The sequence below is a fragment of the Lynx rufus genome, unplaced genomic scaffold (assembly GCF_022079265.1).
Source record: "Lynx rufus isolate CCGP_SWC_20201006 ecotype Redwood Valley unplaced genomic scaffold, mLynRuf1.p SCAF_11, whole genome shotgun sequence".
NCBI lineage: Eukaryota > Metazoa > Chordata > Mammalia > Carnivora > Felidae > Lynx > Lynx rufus.
Window position 1 is genome coordinate 29,467,350 of NW_025814825.1, and position 12,537 is coordinate 29,479,886.

The 12,537-nt window shown below is 40.6% G+C and overlaps 1 protein-coding gene across 1 annotated transcript; it reads left to right on the forward strand.

Moving 5' to 3' along the window:
• The first annotated feature begins 10,683 nt into the window (after positions 1–10,683).
• LOC124506681 (olfactory receptor 13A1) lies at positions 10,684–11,836 on the forward strand. Its single transcript, XM_047072636.1, is given in 1 exon segment — positions 10,684–11,836. A coding segment is annotated over 1 exon segment (987 nt). The 3' UTR covers positions 11,671–11,836.
• Positions 11,837–12,537: the final 701 nt, after the last annotated feature.

A 12,537-nucleotide genomic window follows, 5' to 3' on the forward strand; every position in this document is an offset into this window, starting at 1 on the left:
TGCATTTTTTCTGATTCAGCACATTGAATATATCCTTCCACTCCTTTCTGGCCTGCCAACTTTCTGTGGATAGGTCTGTTCCAACCCTATTCTGTCTTCCCTTGTAGTTTAAGGACTGTTTTTCCCTTGCCACTTTCAAGACTTTTTCCTTGCCTGAGTATTTTTGTGAATTTGACTATGATATGCTGTATTGAATGTCAGTTTTTGTTGAATCTACTGGGAGTCCTCTGTGCTTCCTAGATTTTGATGTCTGTGTGTTTCCCCAGGTTAGGAAAGTTTTCTAATATGATTTACTCACAAATTTGCTTCTACCCCTTTTTTCTCTCTTCATATTCTGGGACCCCTATGATTCTGATGTTGTTCCTTTTTAAAGAGTCACTGATTTCTCTAATTCTTAAATCGTGTTCTTTTGCCCTAGTCTCTCTCTTTTTTTCTGCTTCATTATTCTCCATAAATTTGTCCTCTATATTGCTGATTTGCTGCTCTGCCTCATCCATCCTTGCTGCTGTGGCATCCATTTGAGATTGCAGCTGAGTTATAGCATTTTTTATTTTATCCTGAGTAGCTTTTAGTTCTTTTACCTATGCAGAAAGGGATTCTAATCTATTTTCAACTCCAGGTAGTATTGTTATCGTGATCCTAAATTCTGGTTCAGACATCTTGCTTGTATCTGTGTTGGTTAAGTCCCTGGCTGTCGTTATTTCCTGCTCTCTCCTTTGGGGTGAATTCCTTCACTTCATAATTTTTAAGGAAGAAAAGGATTTAATAACGTGAAAAAATAAATTAATTAATTAAAAATTAAAACAACATGCACACACACAAAAATCAAATAAATGATGCTATATTCCCAGGTGTGTTTTGGTCTGTTGAAAGCAGCTTGATAGAGTTAAGAAAAAAGGGGGGAAAAAAAAAGAAAGAAGAAAAAAAGGAAAACATTTGAATATTTGACAAAAATGAATACACTGAAATAGAATAAAATGAAATGATGGAAGTAAAATAGAATTTGTAAAATTTACAAAAAAGTAAGGAATATAGTAGAAAAAAATTTAAGAAAAATATTTTTAATAAAAATTGAAAATAAAAATAAATTTTTCTCTTTCTGTAGTCAAGAAAAAGAAAAGGAACGAAAAAAAAAAAAGGAAAATTGAATAGATGGACCAGCAAACAGACTGAAATACTATTGAAATTGCTTCGTTTTCCCCTAGAAGTGAAACTATGAAGTGCTTTATAGTTCATAAACTAAGCAGGCGGAGAGACTTGTGGTGTTCCTGAAGAGAGAAGTTGGCCCATTGGGCGGGGCTTAGTGTAACAGTCCATTGTCCACTAGATGGTGCTGCTTAGCTTACTGGGGTGGATTGTTGTGGCGCACATAGGTGTGTATGCACATGCGTGGGAGGGGTGAAAGTGGCATCACCCAGTTACCCAGTCTCTAGTATTGGAACTCTGTTCTCCCCAATCAGCAATTGTGCACCTGTCCTTTGTCTCCAGCTTCTGCCCACTCCCCACTTTTATACTGTGTGTGACTTAGCTGTCAGGTTGCCAGATGACACCTCCTTCTTGAGTTTTATCTCAGATGTAACTGTGTTTCCCAAGACCTCACTTCCGAGAGACTGCAGCTTTGACCTCTTCTGATGCTCTGGGGGAGGGTTTCACCGAGCAACGGCTGGGTGCCAGCCGCACCCAGGAACATTCGCAGGACTGTGCTGCTGCTGATCCCCAGAGACTGTGGCTGGGTGCCAGCCTGCCCCAGAAAAAGTTCACGCGATTGTGTAGCAGCAGCATTTCAGGGATTATGGAAAATTACAACACACATCTGGCACCAGGCTTCACCTTAACGACCTTGTTCCAGTGCCAGTGAGTATGGTTGTTCTCTGGGGTCTGCTGCCACCTTTGCCTGTGAGGTGCCTGCAGTCTCTACCAAATATTCTCCCAGCAGGGGAACCACCTCTCCCTGTGTGGCCTGAGGACCCCTGTATCTCACTCTGCTCCTGAGGATTTGCCCTTCCCACCAGAGGACCGCCAGGTATCGAACTGTGGAGTTTCAGACTCTGTGGTCCTCCTGTTTATAGAATCTTAATGGAATTTAAACCATCTCCTTTCTCCCTTTTTAGTTCAGTCCCTGTGACTGTTTCTACTTTTCCACTTTCTCTCCAGCTGCTTTTGGTGGAGGGTGCTTCTCCTGTACTCTCCCTCTGTCTCTGTCCTGTCTCTGCAAGCAAAAACAGTTCCCTGCCTTCTGTGGCTTCTCTCTTCCCCAGTTCATCTCTTTGTGCTGCATACCTGCTGAGTTCTGTGGTTCAGGTTGTTCAGATTGTTGTGTTAATACTCAAATCAGTTTTCTGGGTGTGCAGGATGGTTTAATGTTGGTCTGTCTGTATTTCAGGGATAGAAGATGCAAAAAAACCCTCGCATGCTGTTCTGTCATCTTGGCTCCTCTAAAAGCCCTGGTCTCATTGTTTTTAGAGATTTCCCCTCTATTATTATTTTTCTGTTATTTATCTATCTATCTATTTATTTATTTATTTATTTATTTATTTATTTATTTATTTTTGAGAGAAGGGGGTGGGGGAGGAAGAGGCAGACAGAGGGAGCAGAGAATCCAAAGCAGGCTCCACCCTGTCAGTGCAGAGCCTGATATGAGGTTCAAACTCATGAACTGTGAGATCGTGACCTGAGCTGAAGTTGGACCCTTAACCTACTGAGCCACCCAGGTGCCCCACTATTACTGGTTTTAAGTGTGAGTCTTGATATGATTTTCTCACTCTTTATTGTGCTTGGGATTTATTGAAGTTATTACATTGTAAGGTTATATTTTTTATTAAATTTGGAAAAAATAGCCTTTATTTATTTAAATATTTCTTATGTTCTACTCCTTATCTACTCCTTATCTACTTATGGGGTTTAATCACATATATATTAGGCTATTTGAAGTGGATTTATTGCTCACTGATATGCTATTCTTACGTTTTATGTTTTCATATGTGTTTAATTTGAGTACATTCTTTATTTTTTTCACATTTATTTTTGAGAGACAGAGTGTGAGTGTGTGTGGGGGGGCAGGATAGAGAGAAAAGGAGACACAGAAACCAAAGCATGCTTCAGGCCCTGAGCTTTCAGCACAGAGCCCAATGTGGGGCTTGAACCCATGAACCGTGACATCATGACCTGAGCTGAAGTCAGATGCTTAACTGACTTAGCCAACCAGGTGCCCCTAATTTGGATAGGTTATGTTGGTAGTTTTTAAAATTTACCAATCTTTTTTTCTGCAATGTCTAATGTGCTGTTAATCCCATTAAGCATATTATTAAGACATTGTACTTTACATCTCAGAAATTCTGTTTGAATCTTTTTGTATTTTTTATGTCTCCATTTATTATGTTTTCTATAGCTTCTTGAGTATTTGGAATATAGTTATTATAACTGTTTTGAGGTTCCTGTCTAGTAATTTTATTACTTTTGTCATTTCTGAGTTGGTTTTGATTCATTTTTCTCACCTCAAATATGGGTATATTTTCCCACTTCTTTGCATGTCTGGTATGCCAATTATGTCTGGCATGGGAATTATTATAAGATTTTGGGGATATTTTAAAATAACAATGTTCAACAGTTTGTTGTGGGGATACGTGAGCCGTTTTGGGTTTTTATGCTGGTTTAGAAGGGAGGATTTAACAAAGACTGAGAATAAAGATGTAGAAAGATTGGGGCGCCTGGGTGGCTCAGTCAGTTAAGTGTCCGACTTCAGCTCAGGTCATGATCTTGCGGTCCATGGCTCGAGCCCCACATCAGGCTCTGTGCTGACAACTCAGAGCCTGGAGCCTGCTGCGGATTCTGTGTCTCCCTTTCTGTCTGCCCTCTCCAGCTCGTGCTCTGTCTCTGTCTCTCTCTCTCTCTCAAAAATAAATAAACATTAAAACAAAAGATGTAAAAAGATTGAGATGGGGAAGAATGAGGTTGAGGAACTCTGGTAGGATGATGTGTCCCTTTTCAGGAAGGTATGAGGCAAGGCCAGTAATTGTGAGGGACAAGTAGAAGAAGAAGGACTTGAAGAGTATGAAGTGTGCTCCAGGCCACAACTGGGTAATAAGCCAAAAATTAATAATTGGATTGTTTTAACAACTGGTTCCACCTGAGGTTAAGGCACAGGGCCCAGAAAGAGGGGGGCATGGTATTGCCTAGACAGGACTCCCCATAACATCCTGTAGATCCCTAAATTTGCATAAGTTTCCAAGCATCTCCTTTGCTGGAAGGCCTTCCCTATCTGCTAAGTCTCACAGTGCAGCTCCTACTATCTTTCACTCAGTTATTCCACAGCTCTGCTTGGCATCTTATCTATCAGATGGCATCTTTGGGGATTACACATAATTTTTCAGAGCCCTACCACTGTGGGACTCTTGATACTGCATAAAAATGTTAGAACTCTTAAATTCATTTCCTTGACTTTCCTCTCTTAACTTTCACTGTAGGTCTTTTGCCTCTCTGTTCTTTCACCTTCCCTTCACCTTTCCCTTCTACCTGTGTAACTGTATGATCATTCTCCTTTTCTTTTTTGAATCTCTATTTTAAGGAGTAACAAAATTCACTCTTACTGCCAGTCGTTTTTTGTAAATTCTCTTATCATTAGATTCTTTTTGTATATGTATGGAAATTACTTTTTTCTAAAAATTTTCTATCCCTTTTTCCTGTATGACTTCCCAACTTGATTATATTTCCCAGCTTGCCTTGCCACTAAATGGGCAACGTAACTAAATTTTTGCTCATAGAATGTGAGCAGAAGTTATGTATGCAAATATGCCTCACTTGCTGGAAATAAATTGGTTTTCTGGGGCTTCCTGTCATTTTACTTCCTACAAGCTGAAATGTGGAGGTTATGGAAACTTTCATGATGGTGAAGAGAATAATGGCCTAGGAGATCAAGAATCATTGACTTGGGGGAACCCAGATCCCTTAATGAGATAGGACAAGGCTACCCCATCACCCTGGGAACTACCCTACCATTCATACACACTTCAGAGTATTGAATGAAAGAGAAAATATTAAGCCACATATATTTTGGTTTCTTCATTATAGCAGGTTAGCCTTTAACTTAACTAATACACATTTATTCATGAATGGTGACATATCGTTAACATCACGGGAAGGAAATTTTTTGCGTGGCTTTTATTTTGTTGGAAAAAAGATAACCTTTTTGGGTGTAATGCTGCCAGACCACAGTCTTTCTGGGTAATTGTTTCTATTAATGACCCAACCATAATAACCTCTAACATGGTTTCTAAAATGGAGTCCTCTATATCTTCTTATGTAGTTCAAAGAAAAATTCTGAAGGTAGGCATTGTTCACATTCTATAGATTAAAAACTTGGATTCAGAGAGATTACGAGACTTACACTAGTTCACACAGCTACTTAAGTAAGAGTCAGGTCTCAAAGCCATTTGGGAACCATTTACTTTAGTGCTTGTTCCTAGTACATCACACTGCTTAGTAAAATTAGAAGTGATTGAAGTGCCTTTTAATAAGAAATCCACTGAACTCTACAGCCAAGCTAATGAGTCACTTAATCAATACTTATACATTGAATGTCAGCTATATTCAGGACATTTTCATAAGGAGGAAGGTAATAGACATATCTAGCCTGTTCTCTGCTCATACAGAAGAACATATATATGTAAACAGGTGCCACACTGGGGGAAGAGGAAGTAAAATGTTGCCAAGCCCTTTTCATGTATTAGGTACTGCGATAATGAGGTAAGTCTTGTCATTGTTATAATTAAGTCCTGGAGAGGTTAGAGACTTGCCCCAAGTCACATAACCCAAGTAGGTTTCAGGCTTGGGATTGACTCTGTGTCTGTAAAGACTCTAAAGCTCACTAACATGGGGGAGCTCCTGAATGTGACTGAGATTTAGCAGGGAGATCATTTTCCTCCAGGAAGTCAGGGAAGCCTTGGTAGAGGTGATAGAGTTAGATCTGGGTAGGATTTGGATAGGGAGAGAAAGTATGGGGACAGGGGAAGGAAAGATAGCTTGGTAAAGGAGCCAAGGTATGAGTGAAAGATAGTGAGTGGGCCAGCTCTGTTGGTAGGGGTGGTTTATGCTGGAAAACATAAGGACATTGGCTCCATGGCTCTAAACTTCCATGAAAGGCAGTCTAGAAATGCTAACTGCCTTCCTGACAGCCCCCTCCCCAGTCCATATGTCTGAGCACATTGGTCTGAGCACCTGAACCTGGGTCTGCACTGCCCCAGATTATGTGAGCTGGGAGAGAGGTTTAGTCCTGCTCTCTGCTCAAGCTTACACCCTTTTACATATATTCGGATCAGAAGTCTGAACTGGCCTTTGTATGAACACCAGCGACAGCCAAGTACCTAGCAAAGTGGTACTTAATTGCTCCTTCAGGGTCCACTTAGAGTAATAGCTGTGAACAGGTGTCCCAGGTGTCCCCCATAGGCAGTGACAAACTTTGCTGAAGATGAGTCACAAATTCTTGGCAGGATTAGCTTAAATAGGGGCAGAAAGCCTTTGTCCGTACTGATCTTGTCCTAGATTACATACTTCTTCAGTGTCACCATATTTCCTACCTCAATCATGATTGATGGAGAAAGGATGACTATACATAAAATCTATTAGCTCCACAAAGGTGAAGAACTTTTTCCAGGTAATCAGGAGTATTCTGAAGATGGCTCATTCTATTGGGTGATATAAAAGAATGAGAAAAATTCTGCCCATAACTCTAAGTCTGCTTAATTTTTATCATGAACTATATATAAGACCTGATATTTTTTGTTTAGCTGACCTACAATTAGTAACATTTGTAGATTTCTCACTCTGTATTATTACTATTTGATCAGCAAATGGAATAATAGAGCAAATAGGATGTAAAAACTGGCTGAGAGTTTAGGGTTTGTATTCACACCTCAATCAAAATAAGAATCATTTAGATTCTTGGTTAATTTTTCCTTCTCTTGACATTTTTTGACATTTGACATTTGTTTGACATTAGTTTTAGTGGGACAATAACGTTACATAGCAAAGAATTCTAGGCTTGAATCCCAAAGTCTTGGGACTAGGTATTAGCTTTGTCACTAGTATTCTGTGTGAGTAGGATAAGTCACTTAGATACCTTTCTGACTTTACAATAAATAGGTTGGACAAGGTTGTCTTTAAAGTATCTTTCAGATTTAAACCTGAACATATGAGATTTTGACATTTTCTGATTTTTAGTTTTCTGCTCTTGAGTTATGTTTACAATAGGAATATTTACCTTCGTATGTAATAGATGGACTTTGGATTAATTGGATTGTGTCTGAAAATTCTCAAACTTCTTTAGAGATAATAATAATACGGGGCGCCTGGGTGGCGCAGTCGGTTAAGCGTCCGACTTCAGCCAGGTCACGATCTCGCGGTCCGTGAGTTCGAGCCCCGCGTCAGGCTCTGGGCTGATGGCTCAGAGCCTGGAGCCTGTTTACGATTCTGTGTCTCCCTCTCTCTCTGCCCCTCCCCCGTTCATGCTCTGTCTCTCTCTGTCCCAAAAATAAATAAACGTTGAAAAAAAAAAAAAAAAAAGAGATAATAATAATAGAAGTAGTCAACTTCTCTGTAATTAATTGAATGCCTTATGACAGCAATAATTCTCCACTTCTGAAATTATGAACAATAAATTGGAACTAAGATAAAATGTCACTGAAAGTAAATTGTCTTTCACATGAAATTCAACTTATTTGTATGAAAAATGAAATGAAATGAAATGAACTTTTTAATTTCAGGGATTTAAGGACACTTCATGCTGTTTCTTTAAAGTGATCAAATTGCCAAGATGCATTTTTATGTCCTTTGAAACTTGAGGGCTGGAAGTTCTGGTAAGTATGGAAAATAATCACTGTTTAAATGTCCTGTCACCTCACATGTGGAGAGTCATGTAGTTTGCAGGTGGTATGTGTTTAAACTTGGCAATTGGTAACTGAGATCTTTTTCTTTTCCCTCACATCTTTGGTAATAATTTTGCACTGCTTGATGGAGGATTAAAGCCAATGCCCTATGAACCTCAGGAGAGAGAGGTCTTTGTTATTTTCAGAAGAGGAAGCACCTGGCTGAGGTCCAACAGAGACTTCATGGTCATTCTCACAGAAAGAGTCTCTGCTCCCTTATTCTCTGATCTCCCTGTTGATCAATTGGATGAGGAGACTGTTCCCCTGCCCTGGAAATTACAGCGCGAGGGTAATTATCTGAGGGGCAATTTGTTCCCTGAGTGTGAATCAGTTTGTTGACATTTCCTTGTGCTGAGCACCTGTTCAAAACTCCCATTTATGTTGTAGTTATTTATTTATTTTCTATCGTCACTCTGGAGTGAAGACCAAGACCAGATATAAAGTTTCCTTCATAATAGGTTCTTTTGGTCCTCCCATAGTGCTCTGTGACAGACCCACACACCACCGCTCAGTGTTTGGCGATGGAGGTGTCTATCTCTTCCCAGGTGTGGTCATAGCATTGAGTCTCTGGCTTGTAATCTGTGTGGTGGAGTGGACTGTGAGTGATGACTGGGGGTGTCAGGTGGTGAGAATCCTAGGGAGGACTTTCGTGGGAAGTTCAGAAACCTTACGTGGAGACATCCAAGGGGCAAATCGAACTCTGTTCCTTTTCAGCCTGCCTCAGCTTTTCAGTCTCATGGTGGTCCCTGGGGTTAAACAGGAGTCACTCACCAGGCTGTGTTGAGGAGCCAACAAAGTGACAAAGGAGCAAATAAAGTCTTCAGGCCCACATCTCATACTGTACAAAAGTAACATTCACTATTTTTGCATATAAAGCGAAAGCATATCTCATTTATTATCGTCAGCAAAGCAATTGAGCAACCTGACACCTTGCTGCTGGGAAGATACAGATGGATCCCCATTTGTATTAGCTTTGGACAGACTTTACACTAGTACAGCCTATTGCCCTGAATCAGAGGAATTTTATGCTCTTCTATTCAAAGAACAGTCTTCACCTTACAAAATGGTGATATGATTTGATCAGAGGTGTTTCCTCATTTTCTATAAACCTTTTAATGCTTCAGTGGTAAATACGTTTATTGAAGTTTGGTAAAAAGCAGAATTCTTAATTGAAAATGAGCATCTTTTTAAAATTAAGCCTTTTAATGAATGAAGAGTTGAAAAGAAGGAAAACGCAAATGTACCATGCTGATTTCATCTTAAACAATACAGAATTTGCACTGTGTTGAGAACAGAAACCACTCTGTTTTTATTGGTACTAGACTGTTCTTTGCTATTGTTTCAACAAATGTATTTTAGGGCCCACCTGTTTCATGCCAGACATGGGGCTGGGAGCCAAGAAAAGGGGCTCAGAAATGAGTGAGGCAAATGCCCCAATCTTAGGGGATATGGGTACCATAATCGCGAAGTGATGTGTTAATGAATCCTAGGATAGAAGTCAGTACAGAATTGGGGGCCACGAAGGAGAGAGTGGTCCTTTCTCTCTAGGGAAGGGATTTTAGAAAAGGAGAGGGGTGATGATCGACCTGGTTCATGAGAAGGAGAGTGTTCCTGGCTGAGGGAGCTGCAAGAACAAAGCTACAAAAGTCTGGCATGACTGGTGCTTTGGCCAGACTGGGAGATCTGGGTGTGGCTGGAGCTTTGGCCATGAGGGGTGAGACAAGAGGGAAAACATTGTTTAGAGAGGTGGGTAGATCCAGAAGTAGCAGTTGGGGGTCTTTATTCTGTCAGATCTGCCTTTTAGAAAGATTTCTTAAAAATTTTTTTTTGAATGCTTATTTTTGAGATAGAGACAGAACGTGAACAGGAGACACAGAATCTGAAGAAGGCTCTGGGCTCTGAGCTGTCAGCATGGATCCTGACCCGGGGCTCAAACCTACAAACTGTGAAATCACGACCTGAGCCAAAGTCGGATGCTTAACTGACTGAGCCACCCAGGTGCCCCTAGAAAGATTCTTAAATGGAAAAATTAGAAAATACAGAGAAACAAAGGCAAAGAAATTAAATCAACTATAATCAGTCTCCACTGTTGTTTATCATTCAGAACCAGTTGGTTTTTTTCTATAGGTATATGTACAAACGTGATTTTTTTTCTTAAACTCAAAATAAGATCCTATTGTACATACTACTCTTGAACTTTCTTCATGCTTTTTTGTAAACATCAGTAAAACACCTCTAAAGCATCATTTTGATAGGTATAGAGCATTATGCTATAGGAACATATTGTAATATACTGACCTTTAAGAGTATAAGTTGCTTTTATATTTTCAGTATTATAAATAATGCTGTGATTACACCTTGAAGATGGACTTAATTATTGCTGCAGGATAAATTCCTAGAAGTGAAAGTTCTGGCTCAAATGGAATATGAATTTTAAAAGGCCTGCATCTTGGCACCCATGCTAGTGTTAGTCAAAACCATGCTTTTCAAACTTTGCCACATGGTTCATAAAGAATGAATTACTGATTTAACTTGCATTTGTTTGAGGTTGAATGATGCTTTATGAATTGGCCATTTGTACTCACTTTTTATGGGCTACATGTTCACACCCTTTGCTTAATGTCATATTGGTATGTTTCTCTTCATTAAGAAGCCTTCGTATCTCTGTATAATATTGCTCATGCCGTGATGTCGGGTATGAATGAAACATAGTAGCAGCCTACCTTAGGATACCTCTCATTTCTCTCTCTAGCCCTGAAATCACATGGAGCTGTGAGTAGAGATTCACCTGATAATCATGGAAACCCCTCTCAGCCCAAGGACCATGAGTAACCAGACGCTAGTAACAGAGTTTATCTTGCAGGGCTTTTCAGAGCACCCAGAATACCATGTGCTCTTGTTCAGCTGTTTCCTCTCCCTCTACTTTATGGCCCTCACAGGTAATCTCCTCATCATTTTGGCCATCAGCTTCAACTCTGGGCTCCATACCCCCATGTACTTTTTTCTGTTCAACTTGGCTACCATGGATATTATCTGCACCTCTTCCATCATGCCCAAAGCACTGGAGGGTCTGATGTCAGAGGAGAGCTCCATCTCTTATGGGGGTTGCATGGCCCAGCTCTATTTCCTCACATGGGCTGCATCCTCTGAGCTGCTCCTCCTCACGGTCATGGCCTATGACCGGTATGCAGCCATCTGCCACCCTCTGCATTACAGCACCATGATGAGCAAGGCTTTCTGCAGCAAGCTGACCACAGGTGTCTGGGTACTCTGTGCCTTCAACACAACCATCCACACTGGGCTGATGCTGCGGTTGAATTTCTGTGGTCCCAACATCGTTACCCATTTTTTCTGTGAGGTCCCTCCTCTGTTGCTTCTCTCCTGTAGCTCCACCTATGTGAATAGCATCATGATTGTCCTGGCTGACGCCTTTTATGGCATACTGAACTTCCTGATGACCGTCGTGTCATATGGCTTTATCATCTCCAGCATTCTAAAGATGCGGACTGTAGAGGGGAAGAAAAAAGCCTTTTCCACCTGCTCTTCCCACCTCATTGTGGTGTGTATGTATTATACCGCTGTCTTCTATGCCTACATAAGCCCTGTCTCTAGCTACAGTGCAGAGAAGAGTAAGTTGGCTGGTGTATTGTACACCATGTTGAGCCCTACTCTCAACCCCCTCATGTATACTCTGAGAAACAAGGAGGTCAAAGCAGCCCTCAGGAAGATTTTCTCCTTCACCAGAAATTAATTTCTGTCTTCTGCAACTTTTGTTGGAGACTGCATATTGAAGTCCACGGTGGCCTCAGAGACTCTCCAATGAATAAGGCTTTGAAAACTACCACTAATGAATCAGTGTGATTACGAGGTTTTCAACATGCTGTGTAGAGCAATTATTGGTTATCGTCTTGGTTTCTTGCAATTTTTATATTTTCCGCATCTTGTAATGGATTTTTTAAAAAAATAAATAGTACTTAAATGAGTATTGAGTGATTAAGAGCACATTACTCATCGGCAAAACAAAACTCATTTGATCTATATCCTTAGAAAATTGGTAATTCAGTTAAGAATACACTAGTGCTCATGATGATGAATGTAAAAAGAAAAGGCATAACAGCGTTGCTCTGCAGGGTGTGGTATGGATGTACAGAGAAGACATGTGTAGTGTGGAAGGAGCCCTACACTGGTTGGGGAGAAGATCTGGGTTCAAATTCAGACTCTTTCAGAGTACTCAATCCACTTCAGCTGTAGTTTCCTTCTAAGTGTAATGGGGAAAATAAATGAATCTAGAGATTGTGTCCAGACTGAACAAGAGAACTGAAGACAATGATATCAAGTGCTCTGTAAGTTTAAGATAATCCTGCTGGTGAGTGATCACTGAGGACAGGGGCAGCTAAGGAAACTTGGATGTCACAGCCCCTCACCCCTGCCTGGCTCAGGGTGATGTGTGTGGTGGCTAGCTGGAAAGGGTAGGTGGGGGTTAAGATACAGAAAGGGGCTGCTGGGGCAGCGGTGGATTCAACTCTCTAAAAATGACCTAGTGAGAAGCAGCATTGGGATAGGTAAATGAGAAGCCACTGTGGTGGTTTCTGATATAGAGTGGATCCTATTTATCTCA